The sequence below is a fragment of the Triturus cristatus genome, chromosome 9 (assembly GCF_964204655.1).
Source record: "Triturus cristatus chromosome 9, aTriCri1.1, whole genome shotgun sequence".
In the NCBI taxonomy this organism is placed as follows: domain Eukaryota; kingdom Metazoa; phylum Chordata; class Amphibia; order Caudata; family Salamandridae; genus Triturus; species Triturus cristatus.
The window spans coordinates 951,869,379-951,887,738 of record NC_140592.1 but is presented as its reverse complement, the minus strand read 5'-3'; the positions used below and the strand labels follow the sequence as shown (position 1 = coordinate 951,887,738).

General features: G+C 45.1%; 1 protein-coding gene across 1 annotated transcript in view; it reads right to left on the bottom strand.

Annotated features, from left to right (window-relative positions):
• Nucleotides 1–18,360, bottom strand: part of EML5 (EMAP like 5) — a 1,456,757-nt gene that overhangs the window by 779,120 nt on the left and 659,277 nt on the right. The window contains exon 9 of the mRNA XM_085626574.1: nucleotides 7,350–7,606. Within this exon, the coding sequence (XP_085482700.1) occupies nucleotides 7,350–7,606 (257 nt within the window). The remainder of the gene's footprint in view (nucleotides 1–7,349; nucleotides 7,607–18,360) is intronic.

Genomic DNA, 18,360 nt, shown 5'->3' with positions numbered 1-18,360 from the left:
AACCTTTCTGCCAGTGTGGAGCGGGAGGTCAGAACCCTACTATGGGAGGGGAAAGGTCCGCGTATAGCAGCACAAACTGACCAGAGGATGGTATGATGGGGAGATCGCGTTACCAGGCCTGAAGTTATATTATCGGGCCGCCCAGCTGGCAGTGATTAACCGCACGGATAGATGGTTAATGGCTAAGGGAGGATACCAGCGAGCACTCTACTCTAACCCCAAAAAACAATCTCTTACTGGTCCTACTTCCCCCACGGTGGCACTGTGGCACGGTGCAACGAAAAGACTGGGATGGCACAAAAAACTTACAGCGCTTGTGAGAAGTTGGCCTGATGTATGATGTCACTAATTCTAGTGTACACCTTATATCAGTCCAAACAACCCTTATGGTGATTGGTTGTAAAGTCAACCTTATAGACCAGCTATCCTATTGGTAGCATGGACAAGAGCAGTCTTAGGCTAAACTCTGAATGGCATGTGAAGCCAGCTGTGATACCATATATAATCCCTTGAATACCAAATGAAAGGACACCACAACAGATATATATATAAAATAAAGTGTATTTATTCTAGTCAAACCCTCAGCACTCTTTATGAGATGAGAGGTATGTACAACACAGTCTTATTTAAGCATACATTAAGTCACACAGGTAAGTAATACAGTTCGGCCCTAGGGGCCACGCAAACCATATACTAAAGAAGTGGTATAAGGACCACTGTCACGGAAATAGGATAGGCCTAGGCAATCGCTGGGGCTACACTACACTAGCAACAGTTAGGAAGTGGGAGGCCCACGGGATTCAGGTGCAGAGTGGAAACACTCACGCGTAATGCGTAAAAGTCGATAAAATTACTAGCAGTTAGAAATTAACAGTTTAAGGACACTTCTGAAGCAGCTAGAGAGTCGAGACTCGGAAACTAGACCCTAGGATAGTCACTACCCTTGTGAGCACCGAAGTACCCAAGTTACCTAGCCCACGGGATGCGGGTGCATAGGTGTGAACTTGCGTCGGGTTTCGTCGTGGACTTCTATGGATGCCTGAAGGAAAGTTGCTGACAGGCAGTCAGTGAAGAGTGTCCGGTGGATCCCAAGGCTGGGATCAAGAAGAGAGGAGACCTGCAAGCAGAAGGGACAGAGTCAAGGTCACTAGCCAGTGACCACGTGGAACCAGGAAGGAACCAGGCGATGTCGTGAAGATTGCAGGTGAAGGTGAAGCTTGTCGCTGCAGCCACGGGGACCAGGAGACGTCGAGGACGACCAGGACCAGGAGGCGAGCTGTCCCACGAAGGCTCTTGCTGTCGGCGGCGTCGAAGTCGAACTAGGACTCACCAAGCCTTGGCAAGCGGAACCCACGAAGAACGGAGGACTTGCTTCTGGTGCAGACCAGGAAGGTCTGGGGTGCTTCTCTTTTGCAAGGAAGCGGGAGCCAGTCTGGAGGAGCCAAACCAGCAGTGAAGATTTCAGGATGCGTCGTCACAAAGGCCACTAGCCAACGGGCAAGCAACCGGACAGGCACGGCAAGCAGGAAAATGCAGAAGGGCCCCACGCAGGACTCGTGGAGTGTGGGGGGCTGATCTTCGATGCAGATGGTGCTTGGGGTTGGGGCTTCTCAATCCCCGGTGCACAACTTCGAGGGTGCCTCAGAAGCTGCGCTGGAAGATACTAGCCACTTTTCCCAGGTAGCCGGTCCCACGTCTCTCGTCGCCTCCACGGATCTCAGCTCGGCTGTGGATGTGGATCAGGGTCGGAGAAGTCTGGAAGTCAAGGCTCTGGTCGGGCTCTGCAGTCGGTCCCTCGTAGAACTTCAGCAAAGCAAAGGGTAGTCTCTTGATGGTGCCTGTTTGCACAGGGTAGCCACTCCTTGGCCACAAGGGAAATTCTTCAGTCTTCTTCTTTCGTCGAAAGTCGAAGGTCCAGAGTTTCTGTTCAAGGTGCAGGTTCAGGATAATCTAATCTCCTGGAGGCCCAGCTACCACTCTTATACTAATCTGGGGGGCTGGGTTAGCTGCTAGGTCACGCCTTATGGGTGGGACCTGGGAGGGGGGTGGTTAAACCCCCTTCCCTTTGTCCAGTTTCACACCAGGACTGGGGCTGGAGTGCCCCAGCACCGGTTTGAACTGGACTATGCACGGGACACCTTGTGTGCCCCAGGCATATCTCATTCTTTTCATCCCTCCCTGCCCCAATACACCAAGGTCTGTCTGGGCCCAAGCAGGAAACCTATTGTCCAAGCCTCCCTTGCCGGGATCACTCCTAGCAGCAGGAGGTCAGACTCGTGTCTGTGGCAGCAGCATCCATTTTGTGATGCTGAGGCTTTGGTTAGAGTTAAACAGCAAAGTAGTATTTTAACATGTCTCTCCCTCTAGAAGGGGGGAATAATATCCTCATCACCAGAAATGGTATGGCGGTATTATTCCAAAGTGTTAGACACATTACACGACATGTTTTGATAAAGCCAAGCCATAGTTACCATAACCGTTTAAGATTATAAGGCACTTTAAGAGTATATGGTAGGCTATATCATAGAACAGCTATAAGGACATGGTTCCGAAAGCTGCAGACAGGCTCAACTCATGCTAGAGCACCATCTCACATGTTACCAAGCACTCTGCCTCCAGGATTGTTAAGGCCTGCCATAGGAGTGACTGATAGGTACACATGTGTCTATATATAAGGGTAGATATAGGCATACTATATCTAAGCAAGGGGTGATTACACGACCTTGCCCCAGCTGAGTGATCAGCCAGTTGTGTCTGATTGGAAGGCCAGACCAGGGGTGGCATAATGCATGCTGCAGCCCCTGGGAGGCCTAGGGTACACCTATGCCCTGGGTACCTAGGGTACACTGTACAGGGTCCAATAAGGTGATCCTTACCAATTGGGAATGTACCTAGGGTACATGGAGTACATTTTAAAGAGAAAGCAGACAGCCTGAGACCCTGAATGGCAGGATCTCAGGCCAACTAAGTCGAAAAACCAGCTAGACACTAGGCAAAAAGTTGGGGGTAACCATAGTCAGATATCCACCTTCCTACAGCGCTCACACCCCTGTGGGAATACGAACAACTCGGGACCTTGAGCAGGTGCCCGGGCTTCGACAAATGGGTCCAAATTGGTATTTCCTCAGTGGGGGACCTATGGAAGAGACCGGCGATGGTCTCATTCGTGGACCTCCAACGGGAATATCAGTTGGCGGAGGCCGAGACGTTCCGATACCTCCAAATCCACCATTCCCTAACCGTTGTTGTCACTAGCGGGGAGACAATACCTGAAGCCTCCCCACTGGAGGATAGGCTCCTGACAGATCCCCTACCCCGTAAGGCGATCTCGCTCACCTATTGCAAACTGATCAACAACAAGCCCGACCCCTTGGAACTTCTTAGACAACAATGGGAAACAGACCTGGGATACTTAGAGGACGACGACTGGCAGGAAGCCATCTCCTCCCCTAGGGAGGTAGCCATACCAATGCGTTTACGACTTGTACAACTGAAACATTTACATAGAACATATTAGTTAGGATGGGTAGTCGGACAGATCCGCGTGGTCTCAGAGGATGTACGGCTGATGGCACCTTCTTTCACGTAATTTAGGAGTGCCCAAAACTACAGCCTGTATGGGGGAAAATTATCTCAACAATGGCCGGGATATGTCGGAAGTCCATCACTCTATCCCCGAGACTGGGCTTGTTAAATGTATGGAAGGCCACGGACCTGACTCACACCGGGCGATTCATGGGTGTTGCTAGGGTGCGCACTTGCTAAACGAAACATTGCACGGGGAAGCTCCCTAGGTATGCAAAGTGAGCCAGGGATATGGATCAGGCCATGGTTGCGAAAACGGACGTATTCAAGCGTAGAGGATGTCCCGCGAAATGGGACCACAAGTGGGCTAAATGGAATAAGTCTTGTGGGAATATTTGTATCTCTCCCTCACTTGAACTGCAAGATAATATTTTGGATGGTGTTTCTTTGCCTGCCTGTCTAATGTTCTATACGTGAGTGAACTGACGCCTGAGTTGCTATATGTATCATGCCTCTTTTATTTCACTGCTGTATGTTCAATAAAAAGATTAATAAAAAAAATATATACACTATATTCATCCCACAACACTTTGGATGGGCTAGCAATACATAAGTAAACAAATAGTTTTTTAGTTGTAAGCATTTGCACAAAGTTAACCTGAACAAAACTGATGTACCCCATCACACAGCTAAAAGCTTTTTTCTACGGTCTAGCTAGAGAAAGCAATGTTTGCTGTATTGTATACAATACTCCACAAAGCCAATCTTTGCTCAAGATTGAATAGCTTCAGTGTAAATCTCAGTTGCCTTGCTCTTATTTCTGGCTTTCCTCCCTTGCAGCGTTTGATCTATCCACAAAAGCAATTTGGTTTCCCCATAGATACAATTTTCATTCAGCCTGCTCCTAGCACAACATTGCATCTAGAAAACATAGCCACGTTTAAACGTCACCAGTTTTCTGCATTTCAGTTCAACCTTTTGGTCACTAGAAAAACTGCAGCAGGAATGTGGAAGATACAACATCGATCTTGACAGACATTGAAGACTGCTATAAACAAGCATCAGTAATGTCAGTCTGACTCGCTTGTATGTAAGGGTAAGTGACATTTATCAAGAGTTACAGATATTAGAGGTGGATGGGGAGATGTCAGCCCTTATGTTTGTGAATTGCATTTTAAAGTACATGAAGTAGTACTACTGAAGTACTACTTAGCGGGCCCAATATGCTGGGACTTTAGTGGACACCAGTCCTGATCTGTGACAAGACACAGAGATCCCTTTCTACTTTTACCTACCTGAGGTCTAAACAACAAGCACTTAGAGGCGGATTCCAAGGAATGTAGGACTCATGCCAATATTCCTGCACCTGGAAGTAATGCATAGATCTTAAATTACTGGATGGGGCAATATCAATACAGTCCACATTTGACACTGAAAATTGGGAAATAACAGCATAATTTGTGCTTCTGCAGCGATTCCTGCATGTTTTTCCTCAATGCAGGTAATTTTTTAGCAGCAAATGGTGCCTGCTAGAAGCTGGTGGACTACACTGGGGGCATATCTGGTTATGATAACACATTCCAGTATGTGCCTCAAATAATCCGGGCACTGAGTGTTCTACCCCTAAATTAAAGTCCCCACCTACAATCCCCTTGTTGAAAGAAAGTACATGGGGTGGGGCAGTGAAGAGCAACAGAGATAATAGTGTTAGCAGAAATGTGACACTGAACTACTAAGCATTCTCTATCAGCCGGAGTAGATGAAGAGTAAAGTATGCCTCAAATCCTTCACAGGTATTATTTGCATTAACCAAAATCACTTCAACAAGACTATTACCAAAAACTAACCAACACATATCAGCCTTCGTCATCTGCCAATTCTGAGAAGCAATAATGGTGAGCTGGTAAAAAGGGGCATAGGAGGCAGAGTAAGCACTGTATGAGATGAGTTATGCTGCACTTTGTTCTACACATTACAAACCTGTCTAAACTTGGAGAGGAATAGGTCTGGGGCACCCTCTAGGTATACAAGTACCCAGATAGGCATTTATGTTTGATAAATCCACTGCATGTATGCGCTCTGCTGGGATTAAATAGCTGAGATGAGAAGTGGCATATGGAAGTGGCTATCATACCAGTGTGGACCTCCTCTAAAAAGTCCTGGGAACATGGATTCCTGCAACCAGGGGAGGAGAAGTGGAACTACAAGGGAATAAATAACGAGAAAAAACAGAGAGCACCGCTCTACTGTGCAAACAATACTAACAAGCATTGGCATAGCCAATAGGTCTCGCTTTTGGGACCTTATAAGTATTTAGTTATGCAACTGTTGCATGGCTAAACACTTATAAGGTCCCAAAGGCGAGACCTATTGGCTATGCCAATGCTTGTGTCTAACTGGTTGCCAATTCGGGGGTCGAAGTGTTTTTTGAAAATCCGCACGCCCAAGATTTGTTAGGTGCCACTCTAAATGTGTCTCCGCTCACTTGTAGATTATCCATCTTGTCTTATGTGGGAAGGACATTTCAACCACCTTCAGCCGAATAGCCCGATAGAGGATTACCAGAGTTCAAAAGGAGTTCGAACGCGAGAAGCATTCTTGCAACTGGTTATCCAGGAAGTCCGAATCATTGTCAGGTAAGTGCTAATTAGCTTGAAAGGGATAAACCCGTTTTGTGCCAAAAGTCAAGAGTCCCGTCCCTCACAGGTGGCCCTGGGCAGTTCAGCGAGTTGCTGCAGTTCAAATTCCTGTAAACACTCACAGCTCCAGCTTCCTTGGAGCACCATAAGCTCCCGTGTAACGCGAAAGCATTTTAACGAGGTTAAGCCCAGATAAAGCGCAGTAAAATGTGGTTTTATTATGTTCAGAGGCTTTCTTCCTGTTCCTTCCGCCGTCGAAGACCAGGGAGGCTTGCGCAAGTCACTCCGTCGCCACAGGCCAGAGACAACACGCATTAGCAAAGCAACTCTCGACACTGTTGCTGCATGGAAAAACCTGCATCACGCCTGCTTTGAGGCAATAGAAATTGTAGGGTGGAGCGAGTGAATGAGACGTGCTTCAGATGCTGCATACACAAATAGTTATACATCAAGAAGCACCTTCAGTGTTTCCCAGAGAAGCAAATGTGTACAAACACACCTTTTGCTCGGTTGTCTTGTTTGTGCTTTACTAGTAGAAATGTCCAAGGCGACGCTGCAGTCAGAAAATGCAATTTTGGCAGGCAAGTATACAAGCAGGAAGTGGGATAAGGGAGGGGGTGGCAAATGGTGTGCACTTTCACGGCCGCTTTGATGTCCTCAGTGGCCGCGCGGCTCACTGAGGACATCAAAGCGGCCGTGAAAGTGATCAGGCAGCGCTTTTCAGGCTGCCAAATGGTGCGCGCGCCCGGCGCACATGCACTGTAGCTGGAGGACTGAAAAGCACTCGTTTGCACTTCCAGATCCCCCTTTAACAAAAGCTGTCTCAGGCGAGACCTAAAAACGAGAATTATAAAACAAACATTAAAAGAGACGTTAAAAAAACAAAAAACATAAAAACTCTGAGTGCGAATGTACTGAAATATTACTGGGAATCTTGCTACCAAATTGCAAAATAAACGTAAAGGAAAATCGGGGTACTTCAAATACAAGGAATCTAATAAAGCCAAAACACAAGGCATTCAATTGTAGCTCAGTTAATTAAATTGGTTAATTAGTGTTGTACGGTTGCTTTCTTTTTTTGTGATTTACTTTTTCATCAACAAATCCTCCATAAACGTTGAGAACTTTAATTTGTTATCCAAAACAATGTGAAAGTCACAGCGTAAGAAGACTATCTTACTTTACCTGGCATTCTATAAAACATTCTTTTTCCACTGCCGTCATTGGTTTGTAGAAATTTACTGTCTGATGACCAATCCATGTGAGTGATGAAGGTCAGGGACCCCAGGCACTCTCCAACCTTTTTGTACCTCTGAACAACCCCATATACATCGACAGTGCTTTCGTTGGAGCCGACAGCAAGGAATGCGCCATCTGGTGAATATTTCAGCTCGTGGATCGCCTCTTTCCGGTCTTTTATATGGACCACTTCCGTCATGTCTCTATAGGAGAAGAAGGCTATGTGAGAAATGCACAGAAATGCATGTAGTGCAAACGGATAAGTGATATGGCAAATATCCCATCACACGTTTGAAGTTGGGCTAGAGGTGTATTTAACATCCACACAGTTTCACATTGCTGTATCAAGTAGAACTGGAGATTCATGGGGACAGGGAGGCAGCTCTTTAGTCATACCAAGGCAAGTGCACTACTGGCCACTACTGGCAACATTTGCATCTATAACTCAGCCGCCAATAAAAACGTTTCGTTAGGTACACTTTTGCTCTCTAGGACTGCACACAATGTTTTCTAGGAAACCACTGTGCTATCTTTCTAACCCCTCTAAAGTCAATGCTTCAGTACTCTTCACAAACAACAGCTGGGTATTTTATTAAGGGTCCCAAAATGTTCCCATTCAATGAAACTAAACTGAGGCAGAAGATTAACTGCAGTTCACCAGGATAAGAATGTGCACCTCCTCCTTATTCAATTCAGGATGACTTAGCCAGTAGGCAACGCACCCTCTTTATTTTGGAACTAAAATTAAAAGTTACAAAAGAACAAATAGAGGTCAATTAACTTGAGATTTTCTCAAACATACTGAAGGCCAGGATAGTTCTATGGTCCATGAGCCCATTAGCCATGGGCTGCAGAATCCTGGTAACCTTAGGGAGTAACTGCACAACATCTGGAAATTCAGCACAAGTGATGAAGCACCCCACATTAAAAGATCACCGATTTAGTCATTCACAAAGTCTATTTGCTTATGCATTTCGCGTGTACCACCTATAGCATGCACAATGTCCTTGCCACGCCACTAGCACAACTATCAAGGTTGGATTTGATGTAATGAATTGGACTGCACTGGAACATAAGCTATGCACTTCAAAGATGCATGTATGATTTCAATGGCAGTTGATGAAAGAAAGCTATAAGACACATTAGGTTCCCTATGTGGTTATTGGCAGAAATCATGCTTTTAAAATTGAATTTAGCTGCTTATCTGCGTCTATGAGAGGGCTATGTACTGCCTATGCTAAACCACAATGTAACTGACCAGTGTTACAGTACAGGCAACAAGATTGTATTGTATGTGATTAATAAAAAAATAAATAGAATAATGATACGAAAGAAAGAAAAAAACAATAATTAAAAGTGCCGTGGGTTACAAGGGAACGTGTAGAGATAAAAAAAAAACAGGTAGTAACAGCAAGCTGCAGATTTTTTAAATAGAATGATGTGTAATTAAAGAAACCACATGTTTTCAGTTACACCAATGCAGAATTGGATCTTACTTTCGTAATTATTAAGTACCAAATGTTAACAGCATATTGTACATTATACAGTTCATCTTTAAGCCTGCTCAAGTACTTAGTACATTTATTAATAAAGTAACCTTCGGTAATATTGAGACAATATAGAATTGCCTTGCTGCATGTCCTCATACCTAAATGCTTAAAAGTTGCAAATTAAAAATGTCGCAGTTTCCAACTAAATTTGGACAACAACAAACTAAATGTGCAAGAATTTCCCTATGGTATTTGGAAGATCTACAGGCAGGATGAGATCTGGGATGTTTCCACATTTGTTTGAATTCCCAGACATCAAAAAGGCCATAGCATAGTCTTAGAAATGTTATTCTTAAACCTCAGGAAATTGAAGCTACTTGATAAGATGAGAAATTATTATTGGCGTAGGCTTCTCTAAGAAGAAATAAATGTTTAAAGGACCAACATTTCTGCAAATCTCTTGCTCGAGAGAATATCAGAGTACACTTTTTATAGAAGTTTGGCTAGACTGATTTCATGGATTGGCCATTTTTAAATCATTTAGAAGTTTAGCCGATTTTGTATGCCGGGTTGCCTTTGTTATAATTAATTATTGTCGAGCTCCTGATATGGGATACCTCCAAGTGTTTTCGGGTCAGCTTTTTTCATGGCAAACTATTATATGCTCTCAATTATTGATCAATAAGTCCAAATTCCAGACAGATTTGCACTGCCGTACCTTTTTCCATGTGAAGACTCTGCAATCGTAAATAACTACTCCTAAAAAACCTTTATGAATAGCAAACAATCGCAAAGCTACACAAAAGTGTACGTCTACCTTTTTGAATCAGGCCCATTGTGTTCTCATTTACTTTCCCGGTTGCTAAGTCGGGAGGTGAAATCTGGTTATTGTTTGAAGTATGGCTGGTTCCTGAAGTGGCACCATCTGCCACTATTTTTAATGCCCGATGTCTCGTGTTACTTGTGATTAGTTTTAGCAATTCCATGGATTCTTAACTTCTCAAGTATACAATTTGGACATTATCTAATTGAGCTGTTGTAGGAACTATAGATCCTGGATTGATGTGACTAGCATCAAACTGGTAGGGTCTTGCTACAGTAATGTCATTGTTTGGGTTAGTAGCCCAGATTTCTGCCATGTTTAGTTTTACAGCATTTGCCTTTTTGAGGAATATTTAGTAGGTTGTGTTGTGGCTTGTTATTGTTGCTTAATGAATCTTTGAAGGTTCTGTCATTTTGTATTGAGTTTTTTTTTTTTAACTCATTTGTTATTCTTTCTGGTTGTTTATCTTTTGAGACATATGAAGGAGTATGGGTGTAATGTAATGTAATGTAAATATGCATTTATAAAGCGCGAACTGTCACTCCGCGAGGAGCCTCCTGGCGCTACGGAAACAAGGTGAGGGAAGCTGGGAAGGAATTTCAAGATGGAAGAAAATTTAGATTAGCGCAAAACAGTGGTCATCTGGGATATTGTATATCCATGTTTTTAATGCCTTCCTAAAGAGGGATTCACATTCCTGGAGTCGTAGGCTGATAGGGAGTGCGTTCCATGCTTTAGAACCAAGGTATGCAACCGTTTTGGCTCCCTTAGTAATGAGTTTAAAATGAGGTGCTTTTAGGAGATTAGCTGTGGAAGATCTAAGAGTTCTGGTGGTGGTGTAAGGGGAGAAACGAGCTGAAAGGTACCTGGGCCCTGACTTGCGAGTGGCTTTATGGGTTATCAAGAGAATCTTGAAGAGGATTCTTTTATGGATGGGAAGCCACTGCAGAGTTTTGAGCGCCGAGGTAGCCGAAGATCTGCGTGGGAGCTTTAAAACCAGACGGGCTGCAGCATTTTGAGCCACTTGCAAACTTTTTATTGTGGATTTGTTAGAACCCGCTAGCAGGCTGTTGCAGTAGTCTAAGCGCGAGAGGATTAGGGCGACTGTCACTGATTTCTTGGCTGCCAGTGGAATGAGATCGAAGAATTTCTTCAACGATCTCATTAAGCTAAAGCAGGTTCCTGCCGTGGTTAGAGCGTGAGGGAGAAAGGATAGGGCGGAGTCAAACTTGACACCCAAGTTTCTGGCTACTTTAACCATCTCTGGTGGAGGCGGGGTGCCTTCTGGCCACCAACTGGCAGGGACGAAAGTAGCATTAGTGCCAATGGGTAGGATTTCAGTTTTGTCGGTGTTGCATTGTAGATGGTTGTTCTTCATCCATTGTATGACGTGAGAAAGACACGTTTTGAAGTTCGTTTCGGCAATGGTGTTATTTTTGTCCAGGGAGACGATCATTTGGGTGTCGTCAGCATAGGAGGTGACTTCGATGCCAAAGGATTTTATAAGGAAGATGAGAGGGTCCATATAAATGTTAAATGACAAAGGGCTCAAGGAAGAGCCCTGAGGGATACCTGTTGTTATGTTCTGCTCCGTAGAGAGAAAGGGGCCTAGGAAGACAGTTTGTCTACGGTTGATGAGAAAAGATCTGATCCATGCCAGAGCAGTACCCGTGATGCCGCCGCGTTCGAGTCTGGCGAGAAGAATGTCATGGGAGATAGTATCGAACACAGCGGAAAGATCCAGGAGGATCAGGACAGCTTTCTTACCCGAGTCTGCGATGGTTTTTAACACCTCTGTGATCTCTAGGAGGGCAGACTCCGTTGAGTGTCTAGGACGGAAGCCCGATTGTTGAGGATGAAGAGTGTTATTGGATTCGATGAAGTTTGAGAGTTCTTTGAGCACGAACCTCTCTGTAATTTTGCCCAGCGCCGGGAGCAGTGAAATGGGCCGTAAGTTAGAGAGGACCGATGCGTCTACATTTTGTTTCTTTTTGAGGGGTTTGACCAGGGCCAGTTTCCAGTCGTCGGACAATGCCTGTGCTTAATGAAGAGTTGACCAATTGATTTATGACCGGGTTGACTATGTCAATAAGTTTGTGCAGGATCATGGGGGGACAAGCATCCAATGGGGATCCTGATTTACAGGTCAATATGGCCTTGGAGGTGGCTTCCAGTGACACCGGTTTAAAGGTTGAAATACCAAAGGTAGCCTGACCAGGATTGGGGGCTTCGGTCTCTATGTTAGAAGGGGTAAGGGGGAAGTTTTTTTTGTATTTTGGAGATCTTATCTTCAAAGTAATTAGAGATGTTGTTGCACAGAGTTTGTGAGGGGGGTAGATCTTTCTTTAGTCCTTTGGGATTCGTGAAGGAGTTGATAATTTTAAAAATTGATTTTTGATCAAGTTTTGACTCTAGTATGGCTTTTGAATAGTAGACTTTTTTGGTGGATTTAATATGAACATGGTAAAGTCTTCTACATACTTTGTAGGCTAGCCTATCATCAGTAGTGTAGGACTTTCTCCATTTGCTTTCTTGTTGCTTGCAATGATATTGTTCTTTGGCTAACTCGGGAGTGAACCAGGGTGGTCTCGGAGTTTTAGGTTTCCTCTTTCCTCTCCTGTCGTGAAACTCTAGGGGCGCTAAATCATTGCATATGGTGGAGAGCCAAGTATGGAAGTGGCATGAGTCTTGTTTTGGGTTGCCTGTAAGAATTGGTCTGCATGCCTGGGCAAGGGGCATAAGCTTAGGGTTATTCAAAAGTTTGGACAATTGACGACTAGGTTTAGGGTTGAGGGAGGTGGGGTCAGGGCTCCCTGTTGTTGAATACACTAAGGTAAGTGGGATCATGTGATGGTCTGTCCAGATTAAAGGGATGGGGAGGTTCACCGTAAGTGCAGTAAAGTTGGAACAGATCCCATCTAGGGTATGGCCAGCCTGGTGGGTGGGGTGTTCAACCAGTTGTTTTAGAGTGAGGAGTTCAATTATTTGAAGGAAATTGTCCGTACCAGGAGATCCTTTGGATTCCAAATGGAGATTGAAATCCCCGAGCATTGTAAAATTAGCGTATTTGAGGAGTGGCTGGCTTAAGGCGTCTCCTAGCGAGTCTATGAAGGTGGCGCATTGTCCAGGCGGTCGGTAAATTAGGACCCCTGAAAACGACAGTGAGGCATCTAGGGAAATACAGAAGCCTAGGCTTTCTGCGCCTTCGAAGGAGACTAGGTCTAGAGTGGAGCAGGAAAGGGAGTCACGAATGATGATGGCCGGTCCACCTCCTCTGCCGTCTGACCTGTCCCTTCTGTAATATAGTTAGGAGGAAGTGCAATGGCTATGTCCGGATTGCACCAATCTTTCAGCCACGATTCCGTAATGAATAAGAAATCGAGCTGCATGTCCAGTATTAAGTCCCTGATATCTTGACAGTGTTTACTGAGAGATCTCGCATTGATAAGTCCGCCTTGCAACTTAGAATTGCCAGTTGAAATGGGAGGGCTTGTCTTATTGATCCCTGTGGAGGGGCTGTAGAGAAACGTCTGTCTACACTTATAACATGTGTAAGCTCCCCATATTTTTTCCGGGGCAACTTGGTGGTTGCATTCGCTCTTAACGTTGAGTTGGGTGCCAGAGTACTCCTCATAGGTTCTTCTAAGAGTACTAGTGGGGACATTTTTTGTACATGCACTTTTGTGTAGATAAGTGCCTTTACAACACTTTCATTAATTTTTAACATTTGAGAGATGAGAATCTGGGGCTGTGTTTGTGCATCCATTGTTTTATATGTGATAGTTTAAAAAAAATATATATATCTTTTACCATGGGCTGTAGAATTAAGAGAATATTTACTAGTCGATCCAGAAGAGGGTAACAGGCACACCAGTTCTGTTTTTGCCCCTGCTTCTTTTTGAGCCCTTATCACCAGGCAACTTATTTTTCCCATTTTCATGTCAATAGCTATTAGAGCAGCCACAAAGGGGGTCCAAGGTCTTGGCTTGTTTTTCAAAATAAGTCTTTGTTTGGAAAGTGCAGTTCTCATTGTGTTGAGGACTCCTGCCATTTCGAAGCAGTTTCCTAATTTTTCTGATTCACTAAGTTGGTACATGCGGTCATAGTTTTTATGGCGGAGTACCTAATTTTCCTGCCATAGGTTATTAGTTTGGTAGTCTATTGAGACAGCTAGTAAGTCCTCACATGGTATCTCATATTCTGATAGTTTAAGTTGAGTCCTTCTTCCAAGTAGATCTTGCACATGATTATTTAACGTTTAAACTCCCTGTTAATTGACATTATGGTTAAAATATTTGACTTTAAAGCTTGCATTGGTGGTTTAGTATAGCATTGTCTCTTTTTGCTGCTATTCAAGCTCATTTCCCTGTCAATTGAAGGGTTTGCTGTGGATCGCATGCGTTTTCCTCGGGTATCGGCATATCTATTCTTCCTTTGATGTTTCAGGTTTTGAAAATTTATATTAGTTGTAGTTAGCAGCTGTCTTTTGGTTAAGGCATTTAGTGAAGGCAATTTGAGTAGATGCTGTTGAGCATGTTAGATTACTTCTAAACCTGAATCGGATGTTGTCATAAAGAGCCACATTTTTGGTACGTAATGAGACCGCTTCAATTTTTTTTCTGGCTTGGCTGATTTGTCTCATGGCCTTGAGACCTAAACAGATCTTTGGGGTCGCTTTTCCTTAAAGTCTGGTGGCGTAGTTACAGCATTACTTACACTGCCTGGGACCTTTGCTTCTAATGTGTATTGTCTCAGGCGGTGTATGAACCATCACAGTCCTCAGGACCTGCAAGAGCAACCCCCAACAGACACCATGCTTTGGGCTGACCCTCAACTTCCCTGTTCTGCTCAAATACAGAAATCAGGGGTGGGGCTGTACAGTCCACTTTGGAGCACCAGCAAGCCTCGGTCAGAACCCATACTAAGGCTGTCATCCACTACTGTCCACCTCGGGAAAGCATTCCCAAATGCACCCCCAGATAACCCGGCCACGTCGCGGTGGACCCCCGTTGCACCCCCATCTCCTGCAAACCCAACCCCCCTTTATGGGACTCATCACTGATCTTTGCCGCAGACAAAGTTGCGCGGATAGCAAAAGGAGCACAAGCTGTTGATGAGGGGGATTTTGGCACCGGATCAGGTGGGAAGGGAAACCTCCAGCAGGATCGGTGGATGCTGCACGAGCACAATAGCCTCTTACGTGATTGGAGCCATTGATTAACTCCAGGTTTGGCACCACCACGGTGATGCATTGAGTGTCCTCCTCTGCTCCCACAGACCTTTCACTGCTACTGCAGATGGGAGCTGAAACAGACGTGCAGCAACATAGTTGGCAATTCAGCACATCAGCCAAATCAGTGTATGTGGTGGAGGAGTGGATGGACCGAGTAACGTACACTGTTGATAAACTGGAATACCGAGGGCATCTGTTTACAAGTGTGTTGCTCAGCATCAATGAAAAAAATAAAAGAAGTAAAAGAAATAAAAGAAGTAGATCCCTCAATAGCTTCCATAGGGGTCTGAGTTAACATCTGGAGAGAGACCGGAGAGGGTCAATGCTGACCACAGAGAACTGGAATCAAGACGTTGTAACAGGGTCAGGCTATAGTCATTGTAACCTCTCTTGCAAAGACAGTTTTTTTTTACACCACTTCTAGGTATTTTCCAAACCCTATGCCAATTATATCAGGCATTTTGGAAGGAGTACACCCATCAAAAGCTCACAACAAATTTAACATAAGAAGCATGAGCTGTCCTTGGTCAGATTTGGTCAGGATATCATTGCACACTGTAGTTAAGATAGTCTCAGTGTAATTGTCATTTTCTCTGCTGGCATCCTGAAGTGCTTCTTACCAAATAAGCTTCTTAAATGTCAAGTCAAGCCAGCAACAGGACAAATCTTGTTGAAATTGGTCAGACCTAAGAGGGTTTCTTCCAAAGAGGGAACACACCCTGAGCGTGGAAAATTGTTTGTCAGCGCATAATAGATGTCAGGCTAAAAAGTGATAACAATTTCGTACTGCAAGGGCCATCAGGGAGTCTTCAGGACAACATGTACGTTTGAGTGTATTGAGCAAACTCTTACACTCACTGGTGCTTATGTAGAACCCGTAGTTTGTGGTTGTCTCAATACCAAGACTTGCAATATCAGAGGAGTATGTAGGTGAGTATGAACTAAAACGGTAATTGTTAGATCTGGGGGTCTCTAGCTGGCAGAGGTAAGTACTTTTGTCCAAATAGGGACCCTTACTTCTAGTCAGGGTAAGGGGGTACACACGGTAGATAACCCCTGCTCACCCCCTTTGGTAGCTTGGCACAAGCAGACAGGCGTATCCCCAAGGCAATGTGTAAGGTATTTGTACCAACACTCACAGTAATATAGCGCAACACCACAAATGGACACTACACCAAGTATTTATAAAAATATAAATTACTTTATATGGATTAGGCAGATCAAAACGTCATAAACAGCACATACACAATCACTCTTTTTTTAGAAAATGTTCTCTTGAAAAATGTTCACTTGGGTAATGTTCTCTTAGGTAGAAATTCACTTTGGTATTATTCTCTTGATAACAGGTGCTGGGAATAATAAAAACACTTGTGGGCTTAGTGTAGGTGTGAACCCTCTCCTCCTACAGTGCGGGATTCACATCACCAAAAGAGACTGATTTCCCAAATCCCCACAAGAGCACTGTCTTTCCAATCACTCTCATTGAAATGTGCGAGTCAAGTCACCAAAGTAGCGCTTTCAAAATCACCACAATAGCGCTGTCAACAGTGATGAGCAGAACAAATCACCCAAGTGTTGCTTGGGCGCGAGTGCGCGTTGATACTGCCAACAGTGAGTAGATCAAATCACCCCCGTGTTGCTTGGGCACGAGTGCGTGTTGATACTGCCAACAGTGAGTAGATCAAATCACCCCCGCCACAATGCGCGAGAGTGCGCCAATCACCACGTGGACGCTGCCACTCTGGCCCTCCAGCTGCCAGCTCCTCGCAGACTTACAACCCGCCCCAGCCTAACATGCACGCTGCACTCGGACGGCAGCCCGAGCGTTATCTGGGGGTTGTTTACTCTCCTGCGCGGCTTCCTCATGCTCGGGGATTCTAACGCGGCTCTTCCCCGTTGCTAGGCGGTGCTCGGAGGTTTCTCTTCAGCGTGGCGAAATTGACACAAAGCCTCCGGGCAGCCCACTAGGCGCGCTCACTCTCCTGGGCCGGCGGCGGTGAAATTAAAATATACACGCAGCACTTCTGGAGATCGGGAGATAGTGACAATACAATACCAGCCCTCAGTGCTCCACTTTGTCCCCAGGCCGGCAGCGGTGAAGTTTTACAGAAGGCTCTTGCGCGCACGGCCGGCGGCGGTGAAATTGGCACAATAATCCCTTCTTCTTCAGGGCAGACCTCACGTAGAGCCCTACTGTGTGCCGACAAGCACCCCGGGTCAAATATCACAAGCAGGCAGAGGCAGTCTTTCACGAAGGCACAGGCTGTGCGCAGAGACAAGCACACAGCGTTGATAAAAATGGTTTCTTCTTGTAAACTTTTGTGTCCCTGAGTTTACAACAGGAGGCCAGTTCTTTCACAGGGGTTTCAGTTCTATTTTTATACCCCAAAAGTCTTTGTTCTTCTTGTGTGAGGGGTCCTGAACCCAGTCCAAACCAGTTCTGGGTGCACTCTGTCAGTGCACATCTTCTTCCTTTGTGAGTGTGGGCCAGGGCCATCAGACGCACCGCAGGAGGTGGAGCTAGCATTGTGTCAGGCAGGCACAGCCCTATTGAGACCCAGGTGCTACTCCTCCCCACCACTCTACATGCAGATGGGGCTATTCAGACTAGTGCTGGCTCCCCCAGCCTCCTGGAGCCACCCCCAGCCCCTGTCACTCACAAACCAGACAGTCAATACACAAACAGGCAGAGGCACATAGAAAGGTTGGACAGGAAACTAGCCACTTTCTAAAAGTGCTATTTCCAAACTTAGAATTTAAAAACCATCTTCACTAAAAGATGCGTTACTAAATTCTGAGTTCAGGGATACCAGATTCCATATGTCTATCTTGCCATTATGGAACAATATGCAGGTAAACATGTTACACAGCATTCCCCATGTTATCCTATTGGCAAGATAGCCTTTCAATAGTGGAAAACAAAATTGTCAGTATTTCACTATCAGGACATGTTACCCACACTACTACATGTTCTACCTTTAACATACACTGCACCCTGCCCAGGGGGTTACCTTGGGCCTACCATACGGGTGTCCAATGTGTAGGAAAAGGGAAGGGTCAGGCCTGGCCGGTGTGTACACTGGCCAGGAAAACATGGCAGTTCACAGACTGCGCACAGGCCCTGCGGTGGCAGGCCTGAGACACCATTTTAGGGCTACTCATGTGGGTGGCACAATCAGTGCTGCAGGCCCACTAGTAGCATTTGAGTTACCCGCCCTGGCACACTTAGTGCACTTTACTTGGGACCTACTGGTAAAACAAATATGCCAATCATGGATAACCAATCACAGCAATATTTTAACCAGGGAGCACTTGCACTTTGGCACTGATCAGCAGTGGCAAAGTGCCCAAAGCATCTAAACCAGTAAAACGAGATCCATCACAGTGTCAACAAGCATTTGCAATGCAATA